We start from the raw sequence: 18554 nt of genomic DNA, 5'->3' as shown, positions 1-18554 counted from the left end.
AACACATGCAAGAAACACACTCCTACGCTGGCAGTCCCTATTCACTGCCATCCTCTAGGTTTTTACATCAGTACCAACCAGCCAGAGAGCAGCTCAGACCCCTGAACAAAACCTCTCTGTGTCAGTATGCAGCTGCAGCTTCCGAGATGCCCTACTCGGATACATGACCCAGTGTGGAGGGGCTGAGGACTTGAGCCAGAAAAGAGGGGGGGATCAAATTTTTAAGGACGCCCATCTGACGTGTCTCTAGTGTTGCATTAGGATCATATTTAAGCTACTTTACTGTTTACTTTACCCTGTTTAATTTTTTCCCTCTCACTGGCTTCAGCCCACCAATAGCAGGAAGGTCTGGTACAAAGTGTCTGTCATCACTGTCCACCCCCCTCAAGTTTGGACTGGTCCGTCGTTTCGCATCTGAAAAAACCTCATAGTTGGAAAAGAGTTCTTCATGTCAGGGACTGCTGTAGCCTCGGCACACTGATTACCGCAGCTCCTGGATAATCTAAGGTAATATTTTCCTGTTAAGTTTTATTCTTAACCCCTTCATTAATTATTTTACTGTAACATACTCCTAAAATCCTTCTTCCCTAGCAGCTCTCTGCACCTGTCTCTTCCTGAAGTATTTGTGTGTTCAAAGATAAACACACATTTTTGTGTTTACATTTAAAAACATCTCAAATCTAACAGTGAGAACGAGAACAAAAGACTTTGTCAGGTCTGTTTGGGGTCTTTTTAAGCAATATTAATTTCATTTAAAGCTTTCTTTCTTTATCTGTGCATGTGATATGTCTTGTTTTTTTTGTTTTGTTATGTTGTTATAGATAAGAAAATGGATGAGAAAGAGCTGAGTGATCCCTTGAATAACGTATCTGTGATTAAAGGTAAATATAGACACCACTGTTTTGAAGCGAATGACTTTGCATTGTTTTGCTCCTCTAATGGCTCCTACCTGACACAGCACATCTCGCTAACTGAGTGTGGAAAGGGGGGTGGAAAACCCTGAGTCACACTTAAAATGAGTGCCTGGCCCTGTAAGGACAGCTGGATGGCTTTTAGAGCTTACGGTGCTGTAGATGGCCTTGTTTTAGAGGCTAATGTCTCCTGTGTCAACAGCTTATTAGAAGATGGAGTCTCTTTGCACAGAGGGCATGTCAGCTGACTGATGTGTGTTAGCTATGACATTTAGGGTGACTAATAAGAATAGAATGCAAAGGACAGCGCAATGATGGCGCAATATAGCGAATATGAAAATCGACGGGGACATTCATGAGGAAAAAGTGCAAGCACGTTGGTGACTGAATCAATTTTGCATGATGAATGAATTTGTAATGCTTCACTGCACAATATATAGGGAGCACAAAGCAAACAGTGTCCTCACAACAATAGTGTATCTCAGTAATTCAGAGAGATGAAGATATTTGAGATTCGGCTGCATAAAGAATATATTTTAGCTGTAAAATGATCTCCCTTTATGATCAGCAGTTTTAAAGGGAATACTGTAGACTTTCAGTGCGAGTGGTGCTAACCCCCTGATTCAGTTAAAGAATGCTGTCACATTCAATGAGAAGGAAACAGACAGCAGGCAAAGATGGGCCACGATGGGTCTAGCCTTCAGCACTGGAGCTAAAAAAAGACTTTCTCCTACATTTTTTTTTCTTTCCTGTCGTCACTTGAGGCAGTGTGATGCTCAGTATTCCCAACTAGTCTGCAAGGTATTTTTACACACAGACTAATTCCATTACTATGCTGGCAGGTGTCATTCTGTGACACTAAGACATTTTTGCCGTAATAACTAATCTCGCTAAAGATAACATGTTGCACCCTCATTTGAAATACCCTTTATTCCCTGTGCTGTCTTTGTAGGGCATTCATCTTTCACACAAAGTGAATACAGACTGCATACTCACAGGGAGCCCACTCACTCGCACATGAAGGAACACACAATCACACTGTCCTCCCATGCTTTGTCTGGCACACAGCGGGGTGGTCATGTGCTCGAGTCAGAGGGTGTCACCAGCTCTCAGCCTTTGTTTCACACCGCTTCATTTTAGGGACACTTATCAATACCGCCTGCTAACATTTTTACAATCATGTGGATTTTCATGTGTTTATGTAGCCATGTTTGATGGATGTAGACACAGTTTTCACAATAAATATTGGATTTCAGGGCAGTTCAGGTTCTGGTGCGTCTCCATTTATGGTGCACATGCTTGACCTGTCCCCTGCCAAATGTTCGTTCTGGGATGAGGTCATCTCTTTTCCTAGCTGTGGTAGATTAGGGGCTCGAGATATTCACTAGGCATTTGCAAAGCACAAGTATTTGTGGAGCCTGTTTCCACCTCCAGGAAACACAACAGACCCTTGACAACGCTGGCAAGCCTATTCCCTTCGTGCATTGTTTAGTTACTATTAATGAGTAATGTAGAATCGCTACAGACTCGTATGTGGCTGGGGTAATGGATAATTTGGAATGAAAAGTGTAGATAAGACACTTGTTTCTATTTCTGGGTTAGCAATTATTTTATGTAATAGGCCCATTTTGAATATCTTGGGAAATCATCTAGTATGTCAGTCCTGGTTAAATATTTGGGACTGCAGTAAAAGTAAAACTGTCAAACATTTCATTATTTTTGTAGTTTTATGGCAAATGTATGGAGCCTGTCCATGTTAAGCTCATGACTCTTCTAACTGGGATCACCATTTTTTTTCTTCTTCATTAGATGATCTGACCAAGGCAAACATGGGCTCCTCTGGTGACTCTGAAAAAATCATTCAGCGCTTGACTGATGAACTTCGAGAGGCCAAGGATCTAGCTAACACAGAGAAACATAAATGCATGGAGCTACAAGGTGACACGCCACATCTCCAATGTTAAATAGGACCATCCAGTCCATTTTCTATTGCATTCACACATGTGTGCATGCACCCAACACCAAATAAATGACATGACTGGTACAATTAAATGCTGTGTAGGTATCCTGGAGGAAGAGAGAAAGGAGAAGAAAAAACATGCTGATGATTCTGCCAAACAGATAAAACTTCTTGAAGGTACATCTATCTGTGGATTAGAAGCATATGCATAATATTAATCTTTTTTTAAAATTGACACTGTCTCTAATTCAAACACTGACTCCGGTTTGGACAGGCCAGCTGCGGCAGCTCCATGATGAGATGGCTGTTCTCAGAGAGCAGATAGACGTCTCCTCCAGCTCACGCGATGAGCTACAAAGCGCACGTGATGAAGTGAAGTTGCTGAAACGTGCCCTGGAGGCAGCAGCTGCCGAGCGGGACCGTGACGTTGCTGCTGTCCAGTCTAACCTGGCAAATGTCTCCAATGATCTGGACAAATGGCGTCAAACGGCCAACAAGTACGAGCGTGACATTGACAACCTGCAGCGTGACCTTCAGCAGCAGAGCAAGCAGTGGCAGAAAACTGCAGAAATACAAGGTACTACACGGTGCCCCTGGTAGTTATAAACGCATGAAATGGAGCATTTGCACTGAAAATAATTCTTACATGGAAATGAACTGTGTATTAATAAATCAAATAATATTACCATTCCTTGTCCAAGACATGAGGCCTACTCGCTCTCTATGTATTTTGTTTCTAACAAGCAGACTTCTCTTCATACTTGTACACTGGTGATTCAAAGTATAACTAAAAACATGTTTTTTTGATAGTTTTTGCTTTATCTGTAGGCAAATCAAGGACATACAATCTGTTAAAAAAACAGTATTGTTACATAAACCTTGTTCGTTTTCTTTTTACAGCCAGTGAACTTCAGTCCATGCAGGTGGAGTGTAATGGCCTTCAGAAAGAATGTTCTGTTCTTCGATCTGAGAAACAGGATATTGTGAATAAGCACCAGAAGGAAAAAAGCAGTCTGCAGAGTGAATGTGCTTCCCTCAGGGCTGAGAACGAGGAACTCCTGAAGACTCACCAGAAAGACAAAAGCAACCTGCAGAGTGAATGTGCAGCACTGCGCACTGAGAAGGAGGCAGTGCTGCAGAAAAAGCAGCAGCTGGAGAAGGACCTTGCCAGGTCGGTGCACTGATCTACATTACTGGGAGCTCTTACCCCCACCTTTGTGCTCCCTCTGTCTCATCTGTTTTAATCAGCACCCACGTGTTTTGATTTACATGATACTACATAATTTTTTTCTCTCATCTTTTACATATTGAACTCAGTTTTGTTTTGCTTCTGGTAGTTTCCGTGACCAGAACACTGAGCTGAAAAATAGCCTTGGATCCCTTGACCAGACCAAGCAGGAGATGGAAAAGAGTCTGGTAGCCCTGCAGCTCCAGCACCAGCAGGATACCACCACACTGCAAACCCAACTGGATGAGGCAGACAGCCGCAGCAAGGCTCTGCAAAAAGAGGTACGCCCCTCAAAAGTTGAGACATCAACCTTAGGGGTCCAGTATCTTAGTGGGTGTCATGCAGATGAATACTTCTATCTCAAATGTGAAAAGTGAACCCTCTCTGACCTGGATGGCTTTTAATACAGTCCTGCAACTGACAGGCCTTATAAGCACACACGTGTTTTACTCATTAATGCTGTCCAATGTTGATTTGGACTTCAGTCCTGTTTAGTTTTCACTTGAATGTTTGCATTTTAGTTTTTCTAGCTAAATGGTAGTGGTTCTGAATATATATCTGTGGCAGAACTGCTCCAGTTTAGAGGCTATTGGAAGACTGCAGCTGCTGCCAGTGTGCTGCTGACCGTGCTGCTTTAGAGGGCCAATGCTGACAAGCTGTTGCAGTATTTATGAAATTACTTTGAGACACTGTGGGAAAGGGGAGGTTTTGAAAGTTTTTGAAAGAAAGTCAAATTACACTCTTATTACATTGAATGGCAAGTCACCACAAAGCCTAAGAGAATTAGAAATACAAGGACAAAGTATTATCAAGATGAGGCTTGAGGCTGCCGGACACTGGTGCCACCGGGCCCTCTGACCACCACCAGTAGGCAACAGGTGAAGTGTCTTGCCCAAGGACACAACGACCGAGACTGTCCAAGCCGGGGCTCAAACCGGCAACCTTCCGATTACAAGGCAAACTCCCACGATCAAGAGTTGGGAGCTAAATTTACATTTAGCTTTTTTAGGTAATGTAAAGTCATGATTTCTGGAAAATTCCCAGTTCTCCCATTTTTTTTCAGTGTTTTAAGTTTAAATATGAACACATCCTGGTTATGATAACACATTAGTCAAAACTTTTTATGTTGTTGCTTCAGTTTCATGGTCAAACTGCCATTTGACTAAAAATCAAGACTCAAGCACATATATGTGTAATTGGTGCTCTGATATGATGCGCTTCTCAGTTTTGTGTGATTTTAAAGTGAGCAAATTAAAATCACTTGATTTGTTTTTGGCATTATTAGCAGTAGCAATATCCAACAGAGTTACAAGAATCTGTGGTTTTTACTCAAATTATTAATGCAGGACAGTAAAATCAACTTGGAGCTAAAATAACTTTGAGCACATTGAGACTGAAGTGTCTTGAAGAAACCTTTTAATGCATTCATTTTATTTAATCTCATGTAACATAATTTAAAGAAATTTGCTGTTAACAACCAATTTACAAAAACAGTACTGCAAATTGTTGCCACTCAGGACATTTACAGCTGTATGAGACAGGCAGCTGCTCTCAAAGTCGTCTACTCGAGGTACTTTATTGTATTTCTTCTCATCATCTAAGATTGCGCTGAACACCTGATGATGGGATGATGAGGATAACTGCACTATTTTAGAAAACTATTTTAGAAAACATTCTCCCATGACTAAAAGTGTCTCTGAGTGATCATTGCTGAGAATTTAGAGCTTTCTATTTTGAGACGATGTTGGCGTCATCTAGGTCAGAACAAAGTCACATCCACCACAGTTGAATGGTGAAGCCATCACGGAGCCTTAATGACTTTCTCTAAAGCCTTTTAGACACTTGTGTCAATAAATCTATGACTCTTACTGACATCACAAAGAAAGCTGATGCTTCTTCCCAAAAAACAGCAACAACGAAAAAAGATCCCACCCAGATATTTCACAGGTTGCTGTGTGCTGTCCAGGGGCAATACCTACTCTGTTTGTATGGGGATCACTGGCTGCTGTCAGTTAATGAGGAGTGGCAGTGCTAAGTAGTAGAAAGCATAGTTGGGTCATCTTTGACCCAGTGAATGACTGAGGGGGGGAAGGAGGCAATAATGTTGTCCCTTATATAGACTGCACCTCACCCTAATTAGCTAATGTATAGAAAAGTCAGCAGTTAAGCACTGCAGGAAAGACTGGTTTATCTTGTAAATGGCAATAAACAGAAACTGTTCCTCAAAAGCATTACACAATACCATCAAACTAAAAACTTTAAATTAACCTAAACTGATGAGAGTGTATATTTGAATTAAATGTTTAATTTGCTTCGTGCAGTACGAGGAGGCTAGGACGGAGCTGTCAGAACTCAAGGAAAAATACGAGAAGGTTGAGCAGGAAAAACAATTGGTTACAGATGAACTCGAGGCATGCAGAGCCAACATGGAGGAACTGCAAGGAAAAGGGACAAAGGTGAGTACTGATCTATCAAACGCACAGCAAAAACAGGAAGGCATTTTACCCTAATATATGAATGGCATTGTGTATAATGATATATAAGAGGTTTAAAAAATAATCTATTGAGTGTGGAAACAATCATCTGCACTTTTATTTTCAGAGGCAATAACTTCTTTAGCAGTTTCTGTTTTGGGGGGGCATGGGCTTCATTTCCAATGTTTCCCTTATGTTCAGCATCTGTTTGCGCAGCATCTCCAGATATAAAAGATGAATCTTATTGTAAGATTCACAATTATTATCTCTTTTTTTTATTTTAGCACATATGCTCCCCTCTAGTCATCCAGTGTCTATTAGTGTTGCTTTTATCACACATATGGATTCAAAAAGCTGTGCCAGATGGCTGCTATTTAGTAGCTAAGCTGAGGTGAGAGCACCATGCAACTGTATCACTTCGATTTCAGATAATGGACTTAAATGCCAGGCATACCTGACAGCTTAAAACATCTTCAGCAAATACAAAAAAAATTGAAAAAAAAAAAACCTCAGCAAACTATGCTGTACAACAGGAAATAAACATGGCCGTCTATAGTAACACTGATATGTAGGATGTCAACTCGGTACTAAACACAACACACGCCCAGACACACAACTACGGATTTATGAGGCCATGAAGGTCCAGCTCCTTTGTATCTGTATGTGTGAACTAACAATGACACACTGACAGCCGTGTGTGACTGAGATTTGTATAAATACCAGTTACAGGCGTAGAGAACTGACTGAGGGATCTAATAATAAACCAACCAAAGTATGTCTCCCATTGCAGTTGATTACTATAATATCCCTTCCCTTCTGTAGACATCCCTATTGCTGCCTGTTCAAGCCATAGTCATCGGCCTTATCCTGGCTTTGCTGTATTGGTGCTTCGGCGCATTGTGGTAGCAAGGTACACATTACTCCTGTCAAGTTGGCCTACATCTTTTCATCCTCATCAGTGTCTCTTAGACCATTGCATGATTTAATCAGGTTTTCCTCATTCCTGAGAATGCCTTCCTCAGGGGAAAATCCCCCAGGAAAAAAAAAAAAATCTTCAGAAATCTAACCTCTCTAATCATACAGCTCCAACATCTGACATCTGTTTGTCCTGTCTGGATGGCTAATGCTTAACAACTGTTTCTCACAGTTGGTTTTTGATAATGCTTATCTTTATCTGCAAGCGCTGTTTGTATTTGTGCACTGCCTTGATCTCAGTGGCAAGCTCCCTCTGTCAAAGCTTTGGTGATCCAAAATGGGTGCATGTTTATTTGCTGTTGCTCAACTTTCTATTTCTGTGTTGCCACTTATTCCAGAAACCGTGGATGATCTGGGGGCCTGTGGCTGCTGTGGCTCTAACAGCTGTGACTGCTGCCGTGCTCTTCAGGACCTGAGGGCGACTCATTCAAGCACACACACGCACGCACACACACAAGGGAATCCATATTTGTCTTCAGGTGTCAGAACTTGCCCTCCTTATCATATCTGCACTATTAACTCGGAGGGCTCATATTTAACTGTTTAATTTTTAAGATGCTCTATTTTAGATGGCAGAGAAGTTAATAAAAGAATGTGATTTTTGTGTGCAAAGTAAGTTTGTACGTCCGTTATTTACAGGAAGTCTAGTCAAGTTTACAATTTTGATTGGGAATATGGATGAATGTAAAAAATAAATAAATATGCCACAAACTGAACTAATTATTAGTATTTATGATGATGTTTTAGGTGGATCACTCGAGCTCTAAATGTAGCACTTCTATGTAATTGTCATATTAATGGAGATTGTCACAATAACACCCCCTAATGGAGTGTGTAATGAAAGCCATAGATGGGTAACTGCATTAGTGATGGGAATTGCAAAGAGATCTGTTGGTGTAACTGTTATCTATGTGAAAATGGATAGCGTTTCAGACAGTATTGAGCTGAGCAGGAGTTTATCTTGTTTGTTTTTTCTCAGCAGAGAACTATTAAAGAAAATTGCAGAAACATACATTTAGATCCATTTTCTTCATTTATGTGGCCGTTGTCTAGAATGCAGTTGTACTTATCTGTATTTAGTTTCTGCTTTGCTTTTTTCTGTTTTTGTTTGTTTGTTTGTTTGTTTGTTTGTTTAACTTTTCATTTCAGTTTTATGATAATGAATGCTAAATTAACTTAAAGGGCAGGGTTCCGTGTGTGTGTGTGTGTGTGTGTGTGTGTGTGTGTGTGTGTGTGTGTGTGTGTGTGTGTGTGTGTGTGTGTAACGACCACTTAGATTCAGCTGGGAAATTGCAGAACTGCTTTTTTAACATTTGTTTCTTAACATTTTTGTGTTGTTATGGCATTAAAAAAACTAGCAAGGTTAAATTTGGTCTAATGGATATCTTAATAATCCTAAACTGTCCATCTATATGAAAGGGAAGTTGCTATTACACTCCAAATCACAACATAATGCAGTACAAGAGGGTAAATGCATTTTTAGGTATAATGTGCTTCATGTTGCCAATAGCCAAATTCATCTGCAGTCGATGTATCACTACTCTGAACTTGGAAATGTGCACGTAGTTGAAGGATGTATTCACTTAGTTTACCATTGCTAAAATTATTGCATGCATGGGGAAACCTAAAATGTATAATTAAACACATAGAGTCATTTCATTAGGCACACCTGTTCACCTGCTCGCTAACACAGTTATGTCATTAGCCAATCATGTGGCAGAAACTCAGTGTGTTTAGGCAAGTAGGCATAGTTAAGATTACATGCTCAATTTCAAACCAAGCATATGAATGGGTACAAAATGAGCTGCAGAGAAAATGCCTTGTTGAAGTCAGAGGGTAGGAGGGCAACCAGCTGTTACATCCAAGGTATGCAGAAGAACATCTTTGAATACACAACATATCAAACTTTGAAAAAGAGGAAATACTACTATTAAGAAACAGTAAATTTGAGGTCATCCTGATCATTCCTGCAGTTGAGCTAATGCGTGTGTGTTTGTTATTACAAATTGGAGTCTGTTGTATATTTATGATTTAAACCGCTCCAGCACCGTTAACATCTACAGCATCCTCTAATCTCTCAATTCACATGGGTCCATCAAAACTGAACAGAAGAAAATTGGAAGAAGTCTATTCAGACATGAGGTCAGAATTGGCATAACTAACGTGAATGGATGGATGGACAGAGATGAAAGCATCGATCCACCGTTTCTTGTACAAGTAGTTGAGATTGGTGGTAGTGGTGTAATAGCTCATTATTTAAACTACACAGCCTACCTGAATATTGTTGTTGGCCACCACTTTATTACCACACTGTACCCATCTTCTGATGGTTGCCTGTAGCAAGGTAACATACCATGTCACAAAGCTCAGATCATGTCAAACTTGTTTCTTGAACATTGCGATGTTCAAGAGTATGGACCATAATCTCTGACTAATATTTTCAGCACCTTGTTGAATCTATGCTACAGGGAATTCATTCTGAAGACAGTAGAGGTTGGCTTCTGTTTCTCCTAAATAACCATTATCTTCATCCATACATTCATTCATCCATTGTCTTCATGTAGACAAAATGTCGGAGGTCATGTTTTCTCTGTAGCATTTTAGAACATTGATATCGCTCCTGTCATCCAGGAAGGGTTAAGTTTGGTCTCATATCTGCTGTTTTTCCCTCCCTTTTCTATCACACTATGTGTTGCAGTTGACATTTAAAGAAAATGGTTAATGCTGAGAGTAATGTTTTGTTAGGTAAAAGGTGTGTATCACCTGAAAAGCATGCGCTGTTGTAAAGTCAACATGTAGACAGGCATCGGCCTGCAATTTACCTTCTATTTGCATATGAAGGCTTAGAGTGGCAGACGAGACTGATCAGTTTGAACATCATCCTGCTGTTTTTCAACAAGCAAAGCGAAAGCTGGTATCAATGTGGGAATTAAGACAAAAATCCTTATACATAGGTCATCTCATTTATAACTAGTCCTGCATTGTATAAGCTTTCATGATCATAGGATTAAATGGATTAGACAATGCTGGAAAACAGGACAAACTATGCCTGATTCTCCCAGAGCTAATAGATTTCACTTTTTTCACTTCTTTTTTTGAAAAACACTTTTGTTTTTGTTTGTTTTTTTCTTTTAAATTAGAGTTTCAGCTTATTTGCCACATTTTGACAAAATATACCTGGTGATGTCAACAGGATTATCTCTGCTTCAACTGAACACTACATAGCTGCAACACAGGTTGTGTTGTAAACTGTATTTAAAGGGTTAATTCTTTTACGGTTAAGGGCGTTTCCAAACGTATAGTCAGTTTGCTCTGATATGAATCAGTTGCAGAGTGGGGGAACTTGTTGTATTTCTCATCAGTTTCATTTCCTTTGAAAGAGGGAAGGAAAAATGTAAGCCAAAGTGCATGTATAAAAGCCGTGGGAGAACCTTTACTCTGCTCTTTAGTTAGATGTGTCTATCGTAGAAAAGATAAACACAGAAAGCTCAAATGAAGGTGTAATGCTAGTCCAGGTGAGACCATTGATTCTCTTGAGTTTAATTCCTCCACATCCTAGAATGCAAAGTTGGAGCACATCAGGGTTAAACAATGTTGCCACCACAAACAAACTGTTCCAGAAATTGTGACCAGATGGACCCTCAGCATCAGAGTACAGACCTTGCAGCTTCTGCTGCTTTGATTTTGACTTTTTCTTTTTTTTTTTTCACCAAACTTTATTGAATTGTATCATGGGAGTGTGACGCAAAACTACGGTGGCTGGGAAGTGCAAAGCACAACAAATTAAAAAATCACAACAAATTAAAAAACCACAACAAATTAAAAATCCACAACAAATTAAAAAACCGCAACAAATTAAAAATCCACAACAAATTAAAAAACCACAACAAATTAAAAATCCACAACAAATTAAAAAACCGCAACAAATTAAAAATCCACAACAAATTAAAAAACCACAACAAATTAAAAATCCGCAACAAATTAAAAAACCGCAACAAATTAAAAAACCACAACAAATTAAAAATCCTTGACGGAAAGGGATTGTCTGAAATACCGGAAGTGACACAGGGGGCGTGGCCAGGATTTTTGGTTGAGGCGCCATGTTTCTGGGCCGAACAAAGCGCTAGCGAAAGAGGAGCGAAAGTACACGGATAACACCAGCTATGGTTCGTACTTGCTGTGCGGTCGGTTGTAAAGTTAGATCGCACGACCGGCAGGGGAATAAGGTTAAAAATGGTTTATCTTTTCATTCTTTCCCCACCTGGAAGCAACACAGGCAGCTCATGTATCGGATGTTACCAAAAGAAGGCGTCTAGTCTGGATAGCAGCTGTGAGACGAGCTGATATCCAGTTCTCTTCCATCTCCAAATATCTGTTGGTGTGCTCCAGACATTTTCATTCCGGTAAGTTATAGATATGTTCATATCACTCTTTATCCGGTCTTTAAGTCTGACATCACTAGCCGTGTCTGGGCTCAAACTCCGCTGCAGGTCCATAAATCACACGATCACTGTGGCATTACTGAGAGTTGAAAACTATCTAAAGTCTTTCATCTGTAATAAAATGATCAGCTTTCTGCTCTACCATGTGTAACAATTGAGTTTATCATCCAGGCATCCATGAAAACGAAATTAGCAGGAAGTTAGCTCGCTAGCTTCCATCTAAATACAATATAGCATGTCCTGACTGAGGGATTTTGGAAACAAATTCAAACGTACAGCTCTGCTATCACTTCCAACATAAATGAAGACAGAAAACTAAACTGCAGTGACGTTTGTAGGGTACTGTGAGTAAAATGCGTTTGATTTTCCCCCGAACATTAAAAATTAGTGCAATCATAAATTCATTCATGAGGGACAAATTACAGTGAGAGCATGTGGAGGCTCTGGCTACGTTCACACTGCACACGAAAGCGCATCAAATCGGACTTTTTTGACCGTATGCGACCCATATCCAATCATGGTATGACAGTGTAAAAACAGCACAAATCCGATATTTTCAAATCCGATCTGGGTCACTTTCGTATGTGGTACTGAATCCGATACATATCACACATGTTTTAGAAAGCAACTACTGTTTGAATGGTCATGTCGCATTAAATCCGTCTTTTATGTCACTGACACAAAACATATGCCAATTATCAGCGCTGGAGAAGCATCCGAGAAGACATTGAGAACACATGAGCGCTTCGTGTCCATCCCGTGTAGATGTTAGTGAAACTGTTGGGAAGACAACGTGAACACTTTATTTATACTGTATAATCTGCAGATTCTGACAGAAATCTGCAACTATCCTTTGAAGCACCACTCCTCTCTAAAACGGCAATAAGGATCATTATTAGGCCATATGTAAATGACAAAATAACTTAAAGCAAAGTCTGAAACAAGTCTTTATATTAAGGGCCATCAGTCAAACAATACTGTTTGGTCTGGGTCTAAACAGAGCGTGTTGTGTGTGACATCTGCTTTTGCATATACGGGCCACTTTGAAGGTTCACAAAGGAGCGCGTTTGCTGTCGCATTTTATTTGTAGTGTGAACAAGCAGACAAAAAATCAGATTTAAATAAAAGAATCGGAATTGAGCATTAAGACCTGCAATGTGAACATAGCCATAGTGAGTTCAGTGCATTGATGTGACATTGTCCTGAAGGATTTAGTTATTCTCAGTGGTTAAAGAAATTGCAATTATTTATTCATATTTATTAGAAATAATCCTAATTACATATCTTGCTTCCATGTTTGTCCTGTATCACAAAAATACATTTTTTACTATAATACATTGATTAATGACCTGCAGAATCTCCTTATCATATTACGTATCCATAATTGTCACCTAAAGTCAAACTTTATGCTTTCTCCATCTTGAAAGTGATTACATCCTTGCATTACATACTTTAGTTTCATTTTCTGAAGGCAGGTTTCTGAAAGAAAACAGGCTGATTTGGAATATAACATGCAGCGTTCTATAGATGGATACATAAAAAAATGGAAAATTACATGTATGTGCTAACTTTCTAAACACTTTGTTACATTTATGATAAATGGATTTGAAAGTAGATAAAACACATTTATGTCGGCCTTGGCTCATTAGAGTCTTTGTCTTTAAATTAACTTTGTATGTTTCAGGTACTGCACTCTCAAAGACTGAATGAACCAGCATTGCAGCCATGGGTCATTGTGAGCATCACAGGGAAGGTTGAAGCCGCCCACTGCACCTGTATGGCCCACCTGTCGTGGAGACCTGCAGCCATGTCGCTGCTCTTCTTTTTAAAGTAGAAGCAACAGTGCGGATCTGTGGCACAAGGGCTGTTACAGATGAACCTGCATACTGGGTTTTGTTGGGTAATATGACCAAGATACAGCCAGAGGTTGGCCATAAGATAGACTTCTCCTCTTCAGCTGCCCAAAAACGGCTCTGGATCAAAACATAAACAGACCATCCGTATTGAAAGGTAAAAGTAGCCGTCCTCAAAAAAGAAAAATCCCACCTGCTACTGTGGAGGAGTTGTCACTGCTATTGGATACTTTGCTGGAACACAGTAAAGCTGTGGGTTGTGGGAATGACCCATAATGTTTTATATAGGGATCTAGATTTATGCCTGAAGTCCACTGCCATGTAAATAATTTGCATTTACTGAATATGTACTGACTGAGTACCACTGTTCTAAAGTTCAATAAAGAAACAAACTAATTTTTGCCTCTTTTTTATTGAAATCACTTTATAGAACATCACATCAGTTACAAAGTAGAATCCATGTCATTTATAGTTTACAAATGACAAAATGTTTACACAAAATCATGACAGCATTTACACGATATCACCCACTACTAACACTACTTAAATTGAAGTAATTGATAGTAAATTATCTTCTGAAAAATTACCGCTATCTATACAGCGCAAGACTTAAGAATATTTAACAGGAGCAAGTTTCATTTTTCCCTGGTTTTACTACCACACTGTTCACCAAAACGGCAGCAAACCTTCACCGTCTTATCCAGAAGGGTCACCTCTTCACCCTCACATGGAAGAAGTAATCTGATTGGCATGGTGGTATGTTTGAAGCAGGTCCCTTGTGTAGCGCTGGAACCCAGTCACGATGTTTCATCCATTTCATTGGCTGGTTTGCCTGCAATAATGCCAAATAATTAGCAAGTCTATAAATAGAACGTAGTTCTGCAAAATCACTCATTAGGATGTTTTTTTTCTAATTTGCTATGACCTCAGAGTGCATCGAAAAGAAAACTAATAGGCTATCTGGTCTTTAAGTGATGGCGTGACAAATCCTGCTTCCGGGCCTAAAGTAGTCTGCGTTTAATATGGGTTTTATGTTGTTAACATGTTTAATGTTTTGTATTGTCTTCTATTTAATCTCAAAAAGCTCCTAAAAACAGTCAGTGATCACTGTTGGGCTCCCTCGGCTTTTATCACCACTAATCATTGGAAAGCTCAGTTTTTAAAACCTTACGATGTAGCTACAGCCCAGCCCATGCAGCAGTATATGAATGACTAATCCTATTCATCCTTGTGGATGGATTATCTCAGTTGTTCTCCTGGCTGAAGTTTGGTCCGTTTACAGCATCCTGCCATGAGATTACATTTGTTCCTGACCACCGAGAATCCTCACGATAACTTTTATCAAGTGGAAAAAGTTAGAGTGTTTATATTATGCTCACATAGCTGTGTCGCTAGCGGTCACGTAGCACATCGTTATACACCAGCTAGGCAAACTTCAGTAGCCTACAAACGTCACTGCAGTTTAGTTTTCTGTCTTCATTTATGTTGGAAGTGATAGCAGAGCTGTACGTTTGAATTTGTTTCCAAAATCCCTCAGTCAGGACATGCTATATTGTATTTAGATGGAAGCTAGCGAGCTAACTTCCTGCTAATTTCGTTTTCATGGATGCCTGGATGATAAACTCAATTGTTACACATGGTAGAGCAGAAAGCTGATCATTTTATTACAGATGAAAGACTTTAGATAGTTTTCAACTCTCAGTGATGCCACAGTGATCGTGTGATTTATGGACCTGCAGCGGAGTTTGAGCCCAGACACTGCTAGTGGTGTCAGACTTAAAGACCGGATAAAGAGTGATATGAACATATCTATAACTTACCGGAATGAAAATGTCTGGAGCACACCAACAGATATTTGGAGATGGAAGAGAACTGGATAGCAGCTCGTCTCACAGCTGCTATCCAGACTAGACGCCTTCTTTTGGTAACATCCGATACATGAGCTGCCTGTGTTGCTTCCAGGTGGGGAAAGAATGAAAAGATAAACCATTTTCAACCTTATTCCCCTGCCGGTCGTGCGATCTAACTTTACAACCGACCGCACAGCAAGTACGAACCATAGCTGGTGTTATCCGTGTACTTTCGCTCCTCTTTCGCTAGCGCTTTGTTCGGCCCAGAAACATGGCGCCTCAACCAAAAATCCTGGCCACGCCCCCTGTGTCACTTCCGGTATTTCAGACAATCCCTTTCCGTCAAGGATTTTTAATTTGTTGTGGTTTTTTAATTTGTTGCGGATTTTTAATTTGTTGCGGTTTTTTAATTTGTTGTGGTTTTTTAATTTGTTGTGGATTTGTAATTTGTTGCGGTTTTTTAATTTGTTGTGGTTTTTTAATTTGTTGTGGATTTTTAATTTGTTGCGGTTTTTTAATTTGTTGTGGATTTTTAATTTGTTGCGGTTTTTTAATTTGTTGCGGTTTTTTAATTTGTTGTGGATTTTTAATTTGTTGCGTTTTTTTAATTTGTTGCGGTTTTTTAATTTGTTGTGGTTTTTTAATTTGTTGTGGATTTTTAATTTGTTGCGTTTTTTTAATTTGTTGTGGATTTTTAATTTGTTGCGTTTTTTTAATTTGTTGTGGTTTTTTAATTTGTTGCGGATTTTTAATTTGTTGTGGATTTTTAATTTGTTGTGTTTTTTTAATTTGTTGTGGATTTTTAATTTGTTGCGGTTTTTTAATTTGTTGTGGTTTTTTAATTTGCTGTGGATTTTTAATTTGTTGCGGATTTTTAATTTGTTGCGGATTTTTAATTTGTTGTGGTTTTTTAATTTGTTGCGGATTTTTAATTTGTTGCGGATTTTTAATTTGTTGTGGTTTTTTAATTTGTTGCGGATTTTTAATTTGTTGCGGATTTTTAATTTGTTGCGGTTTTTTAATTTGTTGCGGATTTTTAATTTGTTGTGTTTTTTTAATTTGTTGTGGTTTTTTAATTTGTTGTGGATTTTTAATTTGTTGCGGTTTTTTAATTTGTTGTGGTTTTTTAATTTGCTGTGGATTTTTAATTTGTTGCGGATTTTTAATTTGTTGCGGATTTTTAATTTGTTGTGGTTTTTTAATTTGTTGCGGATTTTTAATTTGTTGTGGTTTTTTAATTTGTTGCGCTTTGCACTTCCCAGCCACCGTACAAAACCATACAAGCAGAAAATGTACGCAACAGATACTCTTCTAAAATAGCCAGACAACCCCCTTAGTTATTTTCTTGCGATGAATAATTTTACGACTGCTTGTAGTTGTTTATTTTCCATGAAGAAATGTTACTGATCACTTCTGAACTGAGGCTCTAATGAAGGGATTCTTGGTCTTTTAAGCTCCTTCACTAATCGATCCATGCCTGTGTGGTTGTCTTTCTGCTGGGAGACTAACACTCACTGCAGTTACTCCCTTAAAGCAACCCAAACACTCACAGCTACTCTGTTAAGGATGAGGCTGAGTGTTTCTCAACACAAGTCTATTGGCCAATTTAAAATTTCACAATATTCATAAGGTCGTTGCTCCCAGCGAAACAGCTGACCTGTGTGAATGTGTCATCGTGACACGTTTTTGTGTCGCTACATTGCTTCTCTTGTTTCTGTTCTGCCAGCTTTGCTCCACCAAGTATTCCTCTCAGGACATAATGTGACGGCTAACGTGATGTAGTCAAAGCGAGCAGACTGGGAGCATCCCCTCCATCCTATATACACTCAAATATGAGAATCATTCCCATGCAAGGCAAGCCCCTCTGCGGCATTGCCGTGTCCATTTGTTCTGCTCTACTTTGTATGTAGGTCATCTGTAGTGGACCAGAGATGCAGCAGAGTGGCAGCTGTGAACTTCAGCCTTTTTACTCTGCAATCCTTGTTTTGTATTGGGTTCAGTTTAAATTTTGACATAGTTTGTGAATAACCACAATGATTAAACCAGTTTACCAAAATCACAGCATAATGAACAGCTCGGGCGTTTTTAGCAGATCTCAGAAGCTGAACGTCACTTTCCCAACAGCAGTTATCAGCTGTTTATTTAACAGCTGTCAGTACTGTGTGCTTTACAGACCTTTAGACTCTGATTGAACTGATGCACACAAGGTGATAAACAGAAAAACACTGCTGATTAATTCTAAATCAGAATCACACCCAGTGTTACTTTGCAAAGTTATTGCTTTTATTAGTTGAGCAGATTTAATCTAGTTGAAAATATTTGGAAAATGTAGTTTTAATTTTTAGGGTTATAATTTATTTTTCTGCTTCATGTTTTTATCTGTATATATTTTTGGCACATCTCTATGCATTGGATAAATATAGAAAAACAAATATAGAAGTGTACACAGCACTGGGGGAAGTCTGATGAGTCAACATCAATGCAGTAGGGCAGCATGTCTGCGAAGATGTGAAATTCTGTCGCTCACATCTGCAAAAGAAATCTGTATCCAATTCCCTAAAAGCCTCTCTCCCCACTGAACTGGAAGTGACGACATCTTAAAGTTAGGTCCTCAGGACACCCAGTGATCTGTGCAAAGGACCCTTGAAACTTTACCACACACTGCAGGAAACAGTCTGCCTCTATAATGACACCCAGTGGTCAGTTTTAGCTTTAAGCTTCAGCTTGTAATTTGATGTGGCTGTTTGGACTGGCCTTCCTCAGCCTCCACTCTCAGACTAACCGTGTCAGTAGAAAATAGTGAGTGCCACTGCATCTGACCAAACGAGGCACCTTTTATGAAAGTGCACATTTATTTCTGG

The 18554-nt window shown here is 39.3% G+C and overlaps 1 protein-coding gene across 4 annotated transcripts; it reads left to right on the top strand.

The window, feature by feature from the left end:
• The first annotated feature begins 351 nt into the window (after positions 1–351).
• On the top strand, positions 352–8560 carry slmapb (sarcolemma associated protein b). Of its 4 annotated transcripts, XM_063464154.1 has the most exons (11): positions 358–507; positions 595–715; positions 822–881; positions 2721–2849; positions 2974–3048; positions 3146–3448; positions 3772–4042; positions 4209–4380; positions 6421–6555; positions 7396–7483; positions 7887–8560. In XM_063464154.1, the coding sequence occupies exons 3-10, from the start codon at positions 830–832 to the stop codon at positions 7477–7479; spliced, it is 1221 nt and encodes a 406-aa protein (XP_063320224.1). In that variant the 5' UTR covers positions 358–507; positions 595–715; positions 822–829; the 3' UTR covers positions 7480–7483; positions 7887–8560. The 4 variants fall into 4 exon arrangements, with proteins under 4 accessions (XP_063320223.1, XP_063320224.1, XP_063320226.1 ...); XM_063464153.1 differs by lacking the exon at positions 595–715 and having other exon boundaries at positions 352–507; XM_063464156.1 differs by lacking the exons at positions 595–715; positions 822–881 and having other exon boundaries at positions 359–507.
• Positions 8561–18554: the final 9994 nt, after the last annotated feature.

This window comes from Pelmatolapia mariae, linkage group LG20, assembly GCF_036321145.2.
Source record: "Pelmatolapia mariae isolate MD_Pm_ZW linkage group LG20, Pm_UMD_F_2, whole genome shotgun sequence".
NCBI lineage: Eukaryota > Metazoa > Chordata > Actinopteri > Cichliformes > Cichlidae > Pelmatolapia > Pelmatolapia mariae.
The sequence above is the reverse complement of the archived record's forward strand: the minus strand, read 5'-3'. Positions and strand labels throughout refer to the sequence as shown.

What these genes read in the sequence shown, in the direction of transcription:
- slmapb (XM_063464153.1), top strand. Translation starts at nt 830, where the DNA reads ATGGATGAGAAAGAGCTGAGTGATCCCTTGAATAACGTATCTGTGATT. An exon ending in TAAATGCATGGAGCTACAAG is followed by an intron (nt 2,850 to 2,973) that starts GTGACACGCCAC and finishes AATGCTGTGTAG; the next exon opens with GTATCCTGGAGGAAGAGAGA. An exon ending in ACAGATAAAACTTCTTGAAG is followed by an intron (nt 3,049 to 3,145) that starts GTACATCTATCT and finishes CGGTTTGGACAG; the next exon opens with GCCAGCTGCGGCAGCTCCAT.